We start from the raw sequence: 17222 nt of genomic DNA, 5'->3' as shown, positions 1-17222 counted from the left end.
AGAAAACAATTGTTAAAAAAATAAAATAAAATAAAAGGTTTGACCCATACTTTTACTACCCAAAATATATATTGTTGGAAAAGTCATTCTTGTATATATCGATTAAATTACAACATTGGAAGTCAATCTGAAAAATTTTATCACTTGAATTCAAAATAATCATATTTTTAAACTTACGCATTTTCTCTCTGATTCCATGCTTCAACACCATTGAAGGCCACATAAAACTTTTTATTTTTTATTTTTTTATGTTTTTGACAAATTGGGGAGGGAAGATTTCCACACCATATTTTGAATTCACAACCGAAACGGTTATTACCAATTGTCATTGCCAATTGGGTAATCTAACATGAAACTTGAGCAAATTATTAAAATAAATACTTCAAAATTATAGTAACAAATAAGATAATTAAAAAAAATGATCGAAAAAAGTATGGTAATTGTCATAATATAATCGATATGGCTTGTCATTAAGAAAATATTGTAAAGAAAAAGAAAGATTAAAGGCTATAGCCTGGCCAATACTTTTATCACAACAAATAGATATTGTTGGAAGATTCATTCTTGCATCGATCAAATTACCACATTTATATTTTTTAACTTAGGCTTTTTCTCTCTAATTCCATGTTTCAGCACTATTTGACGCCACAAGTTTTTTTTTTTTTTTTTTTTGGGGGGGGGGGGGGATAAATTTGGAAACGGGGATTTCAATACTTAGATGTTAAATTCAGAATCTAGGAGATATCACCCATGATCAACGTCAACTTGGCTATTTGACATGAAACTTGAGCTAATTAAATAGATATTTCTAGATTATATATATAACAAATAAGATAATTAAAGGAAAAAAGATCCGCAAAAGATTGGTAATTGTCATACTATAGCCTGTATGGTTTGACATTAAGAAAATATTGTAAAGAAGAAAAACTAAAGGCTTGGCCAATACTTTTAATGCCCCACATATATATTGTTTGAACTAATCTGTGTATATATATATATATATATATTTTGTCTCCATCAAGCACTAAAATGAATATATTTATATACATATGTAAAGCACCAACAGTTCCATGTAAACTCAACCAAAAAATAATAACGAAATAAATTTGGCCGCTAGATGTGCATAAATTCTTACTTTTTAGAAAAAAATTTATTGATGATTCACATTATGAAGTCTGAAAGTTATTGAGGATTACATATTGATATGTTGAATTATGCCCTCGATTTGGTTTGTAAAGTCTATGTAAAATATATTATCCAGTAAAATATTTAAGATATATATGAAATTTTGAAATAAGTTACTCTTGTTTCCGTATGAAAAGTTAGCAAACCTTCAAAGTAATATCTGAATGCCCATGGTAATATTTTAATCATAGTTTTTCAACCAAAATATAATAACAATTAAACAAAAGAAAATTATTTAAGAATTCAAAACAAGTCTAAAACAAACTGAAGGCCGGAAAGTCCAACCTTCAGCAGCATAATATGGGCCGTAGCTTAACGTTTTTGTTTTCAAAATCCAAAAGTTGGTCCAAATTTGAATTTTAAAGCCCAACGCCCATCTTAACCCACTTGATCTACACAAAAAAAAAAATAAATTAATCTTAGGAAAACTATAAAACACGAACTGGATTGTTTGTTACGTGATTGGTTGACATCATTTCCTAAGCCTCATTCATCCCTTTCTTCTTCTTGAATTCTTGTTTTCCTAAAACTCATGGCAAACAGCTTACACTTCTTAAAATCACAATTTGCCCAATAAATAATCCATCCATATGCAATACGGGGAATTAGGATTTGTGCCTCTTTCATGGGCGACAAAAAGGCATATGTCTTCCCAATTGTAAATTTTTTATTTTTGTCATCCTCAGCTGTCCAATGTATGTTCAATTTTCTTTTAAATTCTTGGGGTTTGAAAAGTATTTTATCTTCCCTTTCTCTCTCTCTACAATCTCACAAGTTGTTTTACATTCTTTAGACGCAGCGAAACTCAAAAACAAACCAAAGTTTGATGAAATTATAAAAATTTCGCTCTAAAATGGGTCTTTCCGAACAAAACTCACACTCTACTCTTTTCACTTTATTGTTTCAATTGTACAAAAATGAAATTTAAGACCCACCCAAAGAAAGGCTGTCGAAGAGAAAATGAAGCCAAGAAGACGGCGGTGGCGAAGAAAGTTGAGGATCCACTGTCGAACAAAGCACAACACACTGAAAAAAAAAAAATGAACCAGCAAGCAGAAAGATGGCCTGCCAAAACGCAAAAAACGAATGCGAGGAAGCACCTCTTAAAACCCATTGACACTGGTGTGAAAAAATCTAGAACCTTACACCCGAATAACCACACCAACGGACACCAAACCCAATGCAACATTGATCACTAAAACCACAGCCACCACCTACCACTATAGAAAACTTTTGGCTGGACACCGGAAACACCTCACGAACGGACGCCACCAGGAAATCTAGAAAACCAACGGTAAACCCTAAATGTTGAAATATTGTTTGTAATTAGGATTTTGTTTTATGAAAATTCATTAGAATATGTGTAGTTACAAAATTGGCTTTCAGTGGCGTAAGATTGTTCTTCTATATTGTGAAATTGTTTCAAGTTATCCTCGAAATCTCTAATCTGCTAAGAGGGAGATGAGGTTCACGAATGGTTTGTTTTAGGGAAATCTCTAATGTTCTAACATTCGGAAACTTACCTTGCAATTCGCAATCCCTTAGAAGTAAGGATGTTAATGATGAGAAATTTGACAAAAAATTGGGCACTGTGGAGGATATGTCAACGTAATTAAGATGAAGTTGCTTCAGATTCCTTATATTTCTAACAAGCTACTCAAATTTGGACTCTTCAATACCAAATCATTGTAAGACAAAGCGAGGAAAGACAGATTTGAGAGTCGTGAGATCTCAAATGGAACTTGACCATAAAAAGGTGAATGAGAAAGGTTGAGATATGTCAACCTTGAAAGATGACCCATTGCAGAAGGGATTTGAGAGAAGTCGAAATCATTATAAGCAAGGTTAAGCCTTTGAAGTTGAAGAAGGTGCTGGTGGAGTTTATAGAACCATGAAGGAAACTGCTGCTGAGGTCTAGCGCAACGACACAACCGGTGTAAGTATCGCACGCTACACCATCCCATGAGCAGCAATCTCTATTCTCTTCTCCAGGATTAAACTCTGGGATATGCAAAAGGATTTCTAGAAGCAACTTGTCTATAATAAAGCTGTTCTTGAACTCTAACAAGGCAATGCTGTCATCATTATGGCAAAGTGGCTGCACAAAATAAGCAAAGCATGTGATGATGATAAGAAGATGATGAAGCAGTGGTAGGAATGCCATGTTTTGTCTTTTGAGGAAATTAGTGTTTGATATTGATGGTGGACTAAGGAGGGAAAGGGATCATTTTTATTGACAACAATAAACAGTGGTAGGAATGCCATGTTTTGTCTTTTTGAGGAAACTAGTATTTGATATTGATGGTGGGACTAAGGAGGGAAAAGGGATCATTATTATAGACAACAATGGAAGTCGGGAAAGATGGCCAAGCCATGGAGAAACAGACGTGTTTGACTAGCAGATAATGTTGGACTGTGAAATACTAAACAAAAAACAAAAAAACAAAACAAAACAAAAATGAAAGAGAGGCATGTACGGCTTCATTTGCTAATATTAAATCATCTTTTGTTTTGGAACATTTTTCTTATTTCGAGTTGTACAATTTGTAATGCAGATTCAGATGGAAACAGAACTAACAACGTATTGGCCGCCAATTGAACAGGAAATTTTATGCCAATACATACATATAGCAGCGGGACGTCCCACACTTACATAGCCTTTGGGACGCTTACTTTGACAAGTATGAGCTGATATGGCATTTAATTCAATCAGAGATGTGTAACCATTATATGCCTTCTCTTGTTTCTCACGTGAGATTGCTTTATATAGAAAATATAAACTGGGATCCATATATGTGAACGGTGGGAGTGGTGCCCTTCGGGTTGAACAAAAACAGAGCATTGTTTGAAGGTTTTCGAAATAGAACGAAACTTTTCTGCTCTTGCTGTGAAGGACAGTGGGTGTGTGAAATGCTTGTATTCTTCTCTTTATCAATTAATTCTAAACTCTCTCCTTTGCGGACCCATGGATATAGGTTGCCAATAACCGAATCACGATAAATATATATATTTTTATATTAGTTTCTGGTATGCTATTTTAGTTTATATGCTAGCTCTGGTTTTTCATTATCTTTGCTGCTTTATTTTGATCTTTGACTTGATCCTTGGATCTTGAGTGGTGGCTGTCACAGTGATTTCTAAGTTCTTTAGATAATATGCAGCAAAGAACAAAAGATAAAATAAAATGTTATGCAAAATGAAGGGAAAAAAAAAAAAAAATCTTTGCTGCGTCGTTGAAAATGCACTTTAATGAATTAGCTTGCTAGATTTTGAATTTTACTCCTATCCGATTTAGATCTGGTTTGCTTGGTTCGTGATCTGAGAAAAGAGGTCTGAATAAAACCAAACCAAAAAATAAATAAAAAAGAAAAAGAAAAGGAAAAATTGAAACGGCGTTTAATTTTTCAGCCATACTGATTTACATTTTAAACGTGGATGTTTTATTAATTGATACGTGGCATTATCTGATTGGCTTTGTGTATCACCACATCTTAGACCTTAGTACACAAGTATTGAATTTTAAATCTTTTAATGGAATCTCAAAGATAAATAATAATAATAATAAATAAATAAATAAAATTCTGACGTTGAATTTTACACGTGTGTGTATACATGTTGTATTTATATAGTTAATCCTCTTTTAACATTTATTAGGTTTTGTATCATTTTAAAATTTGAAATTTAAAATCATATCTATATTAAATTTTGAAAAGTTAAAATTTAAAATCTTATCTATATTAAATATTGTATTATTTTAAAAATTGAAATTTAAAATCACATTTATATTAAGTTTTGTATTGTTTTAAAAATTAAAATTTAAAATCATATCTAAAATTTAAAAAGTATATGAAATCAATCCTTTTTGATTTGGTTAAATTAAAAAAGGCTCAGCATTAAAGATGCTTTATCTTATAATATATAATTGGAACGGACAACACTTTACTTTACAATTTATACATGTGACATAAAATACTTTCTCAATCTTACAAAGAAAAGTGAAAATTGAAATGTAAATATGGATTGCAAATAAAAATTTTTAAAGCATTTTCAATAGTGAATATTGATTATTATCCATGTGGCATAGAAATTAACATCGTGTAAGTCTAAGTAGTATAATTATATAGTCAATTTTAAAATTGTTATCTAATGGTAATGTATAGAAAATTATTTATGGTTATTAATTAATTATAAATATAATATTAAGTTTTTTCTTTTAAAAAAATATTTTTTAAGAAAAATTATACTTTTAAATAAACTTTTCGATGTTTGATAAGCCCTCCAAAAGTAGAGAGTAATCTTAATAATATATATATTTTTGGCAAATCAACTATGTTTAGATAGACCTATTGGAGTGATATACATACAGAAGATTATGTACGACTATTAGTTAATTATAAATATTATATCAAATTTTTTTCCTTTTTAATAAAAAATTTTTTTAAAGAAAATTATACTTTTAAAAAAACTTTACAGTATTTGACAAACTCTTCAAAAATAGAGAATCATCTTAATTTTTGCAACATTAGCTTAACAAAGTGTTTAAACATATCCATTTAAAAGGTTCTTTTCAAGTAATTGTCTATTTTTTTGCTGTAACAAAAAAAAATCTAGCAATAAACACGATTATTAGAGATATTCTTATTGTAAATTATTATATTTGGGTTTGAGACACCATTGAAGAGGAAAAAATATTATAAATGATAAAAAAAACTTTTTTTTTATTTTCTTTTTTTCTTTATTTATTTATTTATTTGTTTTCAGTTTTTGGACGTCTATGCAATTGGTTTCCACATTTTGAATGGAATATATTTCTAAATTAAGATTCCTTTATTTCATAATATTTATCAGATTCTGTTTTTTTTTTTTTTTCTTTTTTGTAAATAGGTTATGCATGACGCCCAAAATAAAAGAAAAAAAAGGATTACAAGCATATGCCTCCCAGCATGTCCGTTAATGGGTGTTCTGTATCCATCCCTGTTCCACCATTTAAATATTAAAATTCTATATCTAACCTGTTTCACCATTTAAATATTAACATCTTATTCATGTTATATCATTCATTCATATTCTGTCTCTCACTACGCGAAAATTGATATCTAGCGACACTTATTTAGCGACGCTACGAAACAAACACGTCTGAAAAAACAAAACTGCGACTCTGAAGTTAATGCGTCAGTAAAAATTCAATAAATATACGACGTACTATATAGATTGTGCGTCGCCTGTTCTCTGCTCCACTTTTTTTTTTTAGTTCTTTTAATTAATCTTAATTTAACAATAAATAACCCATAAAGATATTAGAGCAACATAACTGAGGTTGATTTTTTTTTTCTTTTTTGTTATACGTGTAACAGGCGACCCACTAGTAAGATTGTGCGTCGCCTGTTCTCTTTTCACTTAATTTTTTTTAGATCTTTTAATCAATATAATTTTATTTTAATAATAACAATCAATAAAAATATTAGTGCACCAAAACTGAGGTTTATATATATATATATATATATAGTTAACAGGCGACACACCAATAAGATTGTGCGTCGCCTGTTCTTTTTTTTTTTTCAATTTTTTTGTTTAAACATTTAAAAAAAAAATCAAAATAGAACCATAACAAGAATTGAACCCAGAACCTCCTACACTCTCAAGAAATCACCACACCACTAGGCCAAATCACTTATATGTACTAATACAGCAAAAATTGGCTAATATAGTATTAGGCGACACATTATTGAAACAATGCGTCGCCAAATACAAGAACAGGCGACGCATTCCTCAACAAATGCGTAACAAGAGTTGAACACAGGACCTCATACATTCTCGGGAAATCACCACACCACTAGGCCAAATCACTTATATGTACTAATACAGCAAAAATTGGCTAATAGAGTGTTAGGCGACGCATTATTGAAACAATGCGTCGCCAAATACAAGAACAACGCATTTGTTGAGGAATGCGTCGCCTGTTCTTTTTTTTTTTTTCAATTTTTTTGTTTAAACATTTAAAAAAAATAAAATCAAAATCGGACCATAACAAGATTTGAACACCGGACCTCATACATTCTCAGAAAATCACCACACCACTAGGCCAAATCACTTATATATATTTATACAGCAAAAATTGGCTAATAGAGTGTTAGGCGACGCATTATTGAAATAATGCGTCGCCAAATACAAGAATAGGCGACGCATTCCTCAACAAATGCGTCGCCTGTTCCTTTTTTTTTTTTTCAATTTTTTTGTTTAAACTTTTAAAAAAAAATAAAATCAAAATAGAACCATAACAAGAATTGAACCCAAGACCTCCTACACTCTCAAGAAATCACCACACCACTAGGCCAAATCACTTATATGTACTAATACAGCAAACATTTGCTAATATAGTGTTAGGTGACGCATTATTGAATCAATGCGTCGCCAAATACAAGAACAGACGCATTTCTTGAGGAATGCGTCGCCTGTTCTTTTTTTTTTTTTCAATTTTTTTGTTTAAACATTTAAAAAAAATAAAATCAAAATCGGACCATAACAAGAGTTGAACACAGGACCTCATACATTCTCGGGAAATCACCACACCACTAGGCCAAATCACTTATATGTACTAATACAGCAAAAATTGGCTAATAGAGTGTTAGGCGACGCATTATTGAAACAATGCGTCGCCAAATACAAGAACAGGCGACGCATTTGTTGAGGAATGCGTCACGTGTTCTTTTTTTTTTTTCAATTTTTTTGTTTAAACATTTAAAAAAAATAAAATCAAAATCGGACCATAACAAGATTTGAACACAGGACCTCATACATTCTTGGAAAATCACCACACCACTAGGCCAAATCACTTATATCTACTAATACAGCAAAAATTGGCTAATAGAATGTTAGGCGACGCATTATTGAAACAATGCGTCGCCAAATACAAAAACAGGCAACGTATTCCTCAACAAATGCGTCGCCTGTTCTTTTTTTTTTTTTCAATTTTTTTGTTTAAACATTTTAAAAAAATAAAATCAAAATAGAAACATAACAAGAATTGAACCCAGGACCTCATACACTCTCAGGAAATCACCACACCACTAGGCCAAATCACTTATATGTACTAATACAGCAAACATTGGCCAATATAGTGTTAGGCGACGCATTATTGAATCAATGCGTCGCCAAATACAAGAACAGGCGACGCATTTGTTGAATGCGTCGCCTGTTCTTTTTTTTTTTTCAATTTTTTTGTTTAAACATTTAAAAAAAATAAAATCAAAATAGGACCATAATAAGAATTGAACCCAGAACCTCATACACTCTAAGGAAATCACCACACCACTAGACCAAATCACTTATATGTACTAATATAGCAAACATTGGCTAATATAGTGTTAGGCGACGCATTATTGAAATAATGCGTCGCCAAATACAAGAACAGGCGACGTATTCCTCAACAAATGCGTCGCCTGTTCTTTTTTTGTTTTCAGTTTTTTTGTTTAAACATTTAAAAAAAATAAAATCAAAATCGAACCATAACAAGAATTGAACCCAGGACCTCATACACTCTCAAGAAATCACCACACCACTAGGCCAAATCACTTATATGTACTAATACAGCAAACATTGGCTAATATAGTGTTAGGCGACGCATTATTGAATCAATGCGTCGCCAAATACAAGAACAGGCGACGCATTCCTCAACAAATGCGTCGCCTGTTCTTTTTTTTTCAATTTTTTTGTTTAAACATTTAAAAAAAATAAAATCAAAATAGCGAAATACAAGAACAGGCGACGCATTCCTCAACAAATGCGTCGCCTGTTCTTTTTTTTTCAATTTTTTTGTTTAAACATTTAAAAAAAATAAAATCAAAATAGGACCATAAAAAGAATTGAACCCAGGACCTTTAAACATTTAAAAAAAATAAAATCAAAATAGCGAAATACAAGAACAGGCGACGCATTCCTCAACAAATGCGTCGCCTGTTCTTTTTTTTTTCAATTTTTTTGTTTAAACATTTAAAAAAAATAAAATCAAAATAGTACCATAACAAAAATTGAACCTAGGACCTCATACACTCTAAGGAAATCACCACACCACTAGGCCAAATCACTTATATGTACTATAATAGTAAACATTGGCTAATATAGTGTTAGGCGACGCATTATTGAATCAATGCGTCGCCAAATACAAGAACAGGCGACGCATTCCTCAACAAATGCGTCGCCTGCTCTTTTCTTTTTTTCAATTTTTTTGTTTAAACATTTAAAAAAAATAAAATCAAAATCGGACCATAACAAGAATTGAATCCAGGACCTCATACACTCTCAGGAAATCACCACACCACTAGGCCAAATCACTTATTTGTACTAATACAGCAAACATTGGCTAATATAGTGTTAGGCGATGCATTATTGAAACAATGCGTCGCCAAATACAAGAACAGGCGACGTATTCCTCAACAAATGCGTCGACTGTTCTTTTTTTGTTTTCAATTTTTTTGTTTAAACATTTAAAAAAAATAAAATCAAAATCGAACCATAACAAGAATTGAACCCAAGACCTCATACACTCTCAGGAAATCACCAAACCACTAGGCCAAATCACTTATATGTACTAATACAGCAAACATTGGCTAATATAGTGTTAGGCGACGCATTATTGAATCAATGCGTCGCCAAATACAAGAACGGGCGACGTATTCCTCAACAAATGCATCGCCTGTTCTTTTTTTTTTTTCAATTTTTTTGTTTAAACATTTAAAAAAAATAAAATCAAAATCGAACGATAACAAGAATTGAACCCAAGACCTCATACACTCTCAGGAAATCACCACACCACTAGGCCAAATCACTTATTTGTACTAATACAGCAAACATTGGCTAATATAGTGTTAGGCAATGCATTATTGAAACAATGCGTCGCCAAATAGAAGAACAGGCGACGTATTCCTCAACAAATGCGTCGACTGTTCTTTTTTTTTTTTTTCAATTTTTTTGTTTAAACATTTAAAAAAAATAAAATCAAAATAGGACCATAACAAGAATTGAACCCTGAACCTCATACACTCTCAGGAAATCACCACACCACTAGGCCAAATCACTTATATGTACTAATATAGCAAACATTGGCTAATATAGTGTTAGGCGACGCATTATTGAATCAATGCGTCGCCAAATACAAGAACGGGCGACGTATTCCTCAACAAATGCATCGCTTGTTCTTTTTTTTTTTTCAATTTTTTTGTTTAAACATTTAAAAAAAATAAAATCAAAATCGAACCGTAACAAGAATTGAACCCAAGACCTCATACACTCTCAGGAAATCACCACACCACTAGGCCAAATCACTTATTTGTACTAATACAGCAAACATTGGCTAATATAGTGTTAGGCGACGCATTATTGAAACAATGCGTCGCCAAATACAAGAATAGGCGACGCATTCCTCAACAAATGCGTCGCCTGTTCTTTGTTTTTTTTCAATTTTTTTGTTTAAACATTTAAAAAAAATAAAATCAAAATAGGACCATAACAAGAATTGAACCCAGGACCTCATACACTCTCAGGAAATCACCACACCACTAGGCCAAATCACTTATATGTACTATTATAGCAAAAATTGGCTAATATAGTGTTAGGTAACGCATTATTGAAATAATGCGTCGCAAAATACAAGAACAGGCGACGCATTCCTCAACAAATGCGTCGCCTGTTCCTTTTTTTTTTTTCAATTTTTTTGTTTAAACATTTAAAAAAAATAAAATCAAAATAGGACCATAACAATAATTGAACCCAAGACCTCCTACACTCTCAAGAAATCACGACACCACAGGCAATCCTTCTTGAAGAGAATACGTCGCCTATTCTCTCAATTAACAAAAACAAAATTTTGAAAGACATGCAAATTTTATAAAGAATAAAGGTGTACTTGAAAAACAGAAAAATAAACAGCAATCTTCGATATTTTGCTTCGCATTTTTAAGAAATATTTTCAGTTTTTATTTGTAGTTGAAAAATAAAAATATTAATCAAAGAAAAAAAATGCAATTGGGAGAAAAGGCGCGTTCTTGCCATTTTTTGAAAATTTTTGGCGCGTTTTTAAATTTTTACGCGCTCCTTTAAATCCATTTTTTCTTTTTTAAAATTACATCAAGTACACCACCTAATCGATATTAGATTTGGAAGCAATCTAAGAGAGACTTGAAGAGTGAGATATTCCAGGTTTCATTTTTCATTTGCCTACGTTGTCGTCGGCCGAGAAGCTAGATTTCTCTTTGTCGCCCTCGTGATTTTTTGGTTTTCTTCTTTCTTTATCTCCATCATTTAGGTGAGTTTCTTTTTTCTTAACATGAGGTGGGTTGTTTTTTTTTTTTTTTTTTTCATTTTAACTGCAGCTTAGGTTCATTGGGTTTTATTAATCTTGCTTTTTTAGAAATTATGTTTGTGATATTGCTTGACATTATTTTGCTAAGTTCAACAAGTATTTTGTGTTGAAGATTAACTTGAATCAAGATGGTCTATTGTTTTAACTTCACCACAACATCGTACGGTTGTTGAAGAAGATGTTCTTGGAGATACAAAGATGGCTCACAATCCATTTGTCATATAGTTGCCAAGTGTCGATGAAAATGATAATGAGGATGAATGTGAGAGTGACTATGTTTGTAATGACTGTGAGGGGAGAAATGTGATTCGTCAAATCTTAAGAACAATGGTAATATTTTTTAAATTTTCATTTATACTAAATTACAAATTTAATAATGATTAATATTTTATTTATTTTGCATAAGTGCTAATAACTTTTTTAATGTTTCCATATGCAGTATGAGGATGTAATATCGTCAACAAGAGGTCAACTTCCATCTCAATGAATATGCATTCATGGAAGTTTAATTAATATTAAATTTGTTATGAAAAATACAATAGCTTACAAATTATGTAAAAATATATCAATGAGATGATATTTAATTTATTTGATAATTAATTTGTTATGACAAAATATTTATTTAAAATTTTTGTATTCTATTTATTTTGGATGAAGCTAGTTTTCATTTTTTTGTATTTTAATTATTTTTATATTTTTACTATTTTAATCACTTTTCACAAAATTTAAAAAAATTAAAAAAAAAAAGAAGGGGCGACGCATTAAGAAATAATGCGTCGCTAAAAGTGTCGATCCGTCGTTAAATAGGCGACTCTATTAATGCGTCTCTAAATAGGCAATTCTACTAATGCGTCGCTAAATAGTCAACTCTATTAATGCGTCGCTAAATAGGCGATTCTATTAATGCGTCGCTAAATAGTCACTTTATTAATGCGTCGCTAAATAGACGACTCTACTAATGCGTCGCTAAATAGTAAAATGCGTCGCTAAATAGGTGACCCTAATAATGCGTCGCTAAATAGTCAATGCGTCGCTAAATAGGCGACTCTATTAATGCGTCGCTAAAAGTAAATATGAGTCGCTAAAAAGTCAAAGATAGGCGACTCTTATAATGCGTCGCTAGTTGTCTTATAGATTTAGCGACAAGACGTTAGGCGACACCGTGCGATACGTCGTTATTTATTTTGTGCGACGCATTTATTGCGTCAGTTATCAACGCGATTCTAGTAGTGTCTTTTAAAGTCTTATCAACTCCGTTTACTAACCCAAACTCCCCCATGATTGCAAAACCCAAGCTTTTTTATTCTCAATTTTAATGGCACCACCTTAGGTTTTATTCTCAATAAGAATGTAGGTTTTAATTTACTAGGTGGTTAATTTGATTTATGTGAATAACCAAATTTATAAATGAACAACAGTATATGCTTACTTGAAAATTAAATATCATAGATAATTTTCAGAAATGACATTTTGGTCGATGCATATATATCTCACCTGACAGTTGCATTTTGTTATTTCTAATTTAATTTGTAGGCAAAAGGTTGAAATCTTCAGGGTCAGATATTGTCCATATAAACATTTTGCTGACCAACCTAGGAATTCCTGCAGGCCAACCAAATACAAAAATACAAACCCCCTTGCATTATATGATAAATTTACTTTCTTACCCTTACTATCACTTAAAACATAAAATAAATAAATAAAAGGGTGGAATACAAGTTTCATAAAGTATTTGTTGGAACCATACAAGAAGGTGATACTGACATTAATCTGACATAAAATTAAAAAAGTATTGACTACACTTTCAGAACCAAAGAGGCAGAGCTCAAATTTTCCACACAACAACCATTGACTACTTGAGTAGAAAACAACTTCAGTCACAACGCCTAAAGAATCCTACAAAGAAAATTACAAAAAAGACCATCTACGTCATTGGAGAGGATGCAGGGAGTGGTGATTTAGAATGGAGAACTATGTTTAATGGCTGCTAGTTAGACACCAATTTGACAACCTTTCTCACCACTGGTTGCGGAACTATGAAAGGAAGGAAACTAGCTGTTAAGCTAGAATTTCAATTATTTCGTTACATTATCTTTAAAAAAATAAAATAAAATAAAACAACAACAACAGAAACTCAATATTATTATGATATGATTGCCTAAACTTCAATTTCTCCACGGATTCCTCTTCCTCCTTCTGCCTTGTTTCCGCTGCCCAAAAGTCTTCACAAAACAGTCATGCTTCTGCGGTGCAAAAAATTGCCCAATAACCATTCCAATTACTAGTCCACTCACATATCCTGGCACAACTGTCATCCAATGAAACTCTAATGTAGATTTTGAAATTTGTTCTTCTTCTAAACCTGAAGGTGGTACTGAACTTTCACATTTTCTTGGCAATGGATTCCCGCATAATCCCAAGTTCCCCTCGTATGAACCGACATCAAACGTGCTAAGTTGGTTCATTTGGGGTATAGGTCCAGTGAGATGGTTATGAGAAACCTCAAAGACTTCAAGAAATGTCAGTTGTGCAAGTTGTGGAGGGATCTGTCCTGAAAGCTTGTTGTTAGAGAGATCAAGTGATTCTAGCTCTGTTATGTTTCCCAAGGATGATGGGATTTTACCATTGAAAATGTTGTTGGAAATATTGAGCACATGAAGCCCTTACAAGATTCCGATGCTGTGTGGAATTGATCCTTCAAATCTGTTACTTGAAAGGTCAATGTCAGTAAAAACTTTTTGGATCTCCTGATAAAGCATGACATTCCTTTGTTTGTTATCGTTATAGAGTATGGAATTTCAAAGTAATATTCAAGGAATCTTGTTTCTAAATTCGTGATGCTTGCAAACAGATATGATGAATTGCCAGCGTCTTTAACTCTCATGGCATTCAAATTTTTGAAGAACTCAGATGGCAATTTACCTGTAAAACTGTTATTGGACAGATCAAAAACGCGCAGAGTAGAAAATACTAGATTGCCATTATGTTTCCTTATCGCAATATAAGTTGCCTTAAGTTCAGAAGAGTCCCTAACCATGAAGGGAAAACATCACTGAATCGATTATTCCCAAGATTGAGAACTTGAAGCATCATACAATTGGCCAACATTTGTGGTAAACGTCCTTGGAACTGATTGTGGCTTAGATCAATCATTCTCACATTGCTTCCATTTGCACACATTTGGGGAATGCTACCATGAAACTGGTTGTTACTCATATTCAATACCCGTAAAGTATTCCTGAAATTTTCAAAACACTGCGGAAGCTTACCAGTCAACAGGTTATTAGACAAATCAAGCAACCGAAGGGAACTCAGATTGCAAAAGAAGGGTGAAATTTCTCCACTCAGTTTGTTGTTCGAAATTTGGTACTCTTCGGTGGATGCTGGTGGAATTGATAATTGGCCTTCTAGTCTGTTGTATGTAAGATCTAAGATGACCAATTGAACCCAAGCAATAAAAACTGGAGGTTGTTCAAATCCTGTCAAGGAATTGTCAGAAATTTCCAGATAGGCCATAGTCTCGGTGCTTATGTTCCATATCCATTTGGGTATTCGACCATGTATCTTGTTTCCATTCAAGTACAACGATCGTAATCTATCTTGATACCTTAAAAAATCAGCGAATTTGGTTAAATTGCATGAACGCAAGCCTACACTTCGTAACCTTGGAGCAGCTGCGTTCATTTTGCTAGTTTGAACAAATTGGATAACTTGTTACCCCCTAAAAGAAGTGAATCTAGCTTTTTCAAGCCAAGAAACATGTCAAAGTATAATGTGCTGCTCAATTCATTGCAACAAAGATAAGGAGTTCAATGTTTGTGAGGTTTCGAAGAAAACAGGGGATTTGACCTTTCAAATTGTTCATTTGAAGGTCCAAATAAGTGAGGCTAGTTAGTCTACCAAGGGAAGATGGGATAAGACCATGCAGTTTATTCATTCCAAGATTTAAATGAGTTAAAAGGGTAAAGATTTCCAACCAAGATGGAATTTCACCAGTGAATTGATTGTCACCAATCCATAACACAGAGAGTTGGGTTAGATTTTGAAGAAAAGAAGGGATTTGACCTTTAAAATTGTTTGCTGCGCGGTTCAAATCGGTAAGCCTAGTTAGTTTGCCAAGGGATGATGGGATATGGCCATGCAAGTTATTTGAATAAAGTCCAATATCAGTTAATTGGGTTAGTGTTCCAAGCCAAACTGGAATTTTACCAGTTAACTGACATTCTTCAAGCCATAACTTGATGAGCTGGGTGAGGTTTTGAAGAAAAGAAGGGAATTCATTTCCCTCAAAATTATTTTTCCAGAAAGGTCCAAAGAAGTAAGCCTGGTTAGTTTACCAAGCGAAGATGGAACCAACCCTGAAAGCCTACATACTCCAAAATCTAACTGAACCAGGAAATGAAGGTTTTCGATGGAAGAGGGTATTTTCCCGGAAAAAATTGTGTTGTGAAGTAGCAGTACCTCAAAAGAACTGTTAGATTGAAATTCAGGTAGATAACCCATAAGATGAGGGTTGTTCTGCAAATCAAGGACTTGTAGGTTTGGAAGTAGAAAAATTCCATTTGGGAACTCACCGTGCAAGCTGCAACCATCTAGAAGTAAGGATGTTAATGATGAGAAATTTGCCAAAAAGCTAGGCACACCGGAGGATATGTCAACATAGCTAAGATGAAGTTCTTTCAGGTTACTTATATTTCTAACCAAGCTACTCAAATTAGGACTCTTCAATACCAAGTCATTACAAGACAGATTGAGGAAAGACAGATTAGATGGTTGTGAGATCTCAAATGGAACTTGACAATAAAAATATGAAGCAGAAAGGTTGAGATATGTTAACCTTGAAAGATGATTCATTGCAGAAGGGATCTGGGAGAAGTTGAAATTATTATCAGCAAAGTTAAGCCTTTGAAGTTGAGAAAGGTTGAAGAGGGTGCTGGTGGAGTTCATTGAACCACGAAGAAAACTGCTGCTAAGGTCTAGAGCAACTACACGACCGGTGTCAGTATCACACTCCACACCGTCCCATGAGCAGCAATCTCTATTCTCTTCTAGTCTCCAGGATGAAACTTTGGGATACGCAAAAGGATTTGCAGAAGCAAACTTGGCTATATTAAAGCTGTTCTTGAACTCCAACAAGGCAATGCTGTCATCATCATGACAAAGTGGCTGCAGAAAAGGAGGAAAGCAAGTGATGATGAGAAGAAGAAGATGACGCAGTGGTAGGAAGTCCATGAATTTTTTTTTTTCCCCTTTTTGGAGAGGAAATTAATGTTCGATATTGATGGAGTGACTGAGGAGGGAAATAGAGGTCAGTTTTATAGGCAAAAATGGAGTTGGAAAAGATGGCCAACCCATAATAATAATAATAAAAATAAAACACGGTTTTGCAATAAATACTGGACCGAAATATAAAAAAAAAAAACAAACAAAATTGAAACAGATGCTTGTACAGTGTCATTTGTTAATATAAAAAATTTAAAGGGAAAAACATATGTTGTTAATAAATGAGGTCTTCATACTTAAAAAGTATACATAATTACAACATTAATAAATGATCTTTCGTACTTGTTTAGTGAATATGAGGAACGTTTTGTGTCTTAGAGAGTTGTATAATTTGTAATGCAGAATTCAAATAACTAGTAGAAATAGATGGAAACAAAAACTAACAAATTGTTGGCCA

General features: G+C 32.8%; 2 protein-coding genes across 2 annotated transcripts; both read right to left on the bottom strand.

Annotated features, from left to right (window-relative positions):
* Positions 1-2965: 2965 nt before the first annotated feature.
* On the bottom strand, positions 2966-15058 carry LOC132803536 (receptor-like protein 7). Its single transcript, XM_060816745.1, has 5 exons — positions 14577-15058; positions 14408-14472; positions 13837-14132; positions 13343-13438; positions 2966-3283 (listed from the first exon to the last, which is right to left on the bottom strand). Exons 1-5 carry the CDS (start codon positions 15056-15058, stop codon positions 2966-2968), a joined length of 1257 nt encoding a protein of 418 aa, XP_060672728.1.
* Positions 15059-15754: 696 nt separating this feature from the next.
* Positions 15755-16774, bottom strand: LOC125422048 (receptor-like protein 7). Its single transcript, XM_060816744.1, has one exon. The coding sequence runs from the start codon at positions 16772-16774 to the stop codon at positions 15755-15757; it is 1020 nt and encodes a 339-aa protein (XP_060672727.1).
* Between the last annotated feature and the right edge of the window lie 448 nt (positions 16775-17222).

The sequence above is a fragment of the Ziziphus jujuba genome, chromosome 4 (genome assembly GCF_031755915.1).
Source record: "Ziziphus jujuba cultivar Dongzao chromosome 4, ASM3175591v1".
NCBI classification, from domain to species: Eukaryota; Viridiplantae; Streptophyta; class Magnoliopsida; order Rosales; family Rhamnaceae; genus Ziziphus; species Ziziphus jujuba.
Note: the sequence above shows the minus strand (reverse complement) of the source record. Positions and strands in the feature narration are given on the sequence as shown.

Coding starts and splice junctions, on each gene's coding strand:
- LOC125422048 (XM_060816744.1), bottom strand. CDS start 16,774: ATGGACTTCCTACCACTGCGTCATCTTCTTCTTCTCATCATCACTTGC.
- LOC132803536 (XM_060816745.1), bottom strand. CDS start 15,058: ATGGCCTATCTGGAAATTTCTGACAATTCCTTGACAGGATTTGAACAA. Junction 14,473..14,576: donor AGTGATGTTTTCCCTTCATG/GTTAGGGACTCT, acceptor GTCCAATAACAG/TTTTACAGGTAAATTGCCAT. Junction 13,439..13,836: donor TGACAGTTGTGCCAGGATAT/GTGAGTGGACTA, acceptor TTTTCTTTGTAG/GATTCTTTAGGCGTTGTGAC.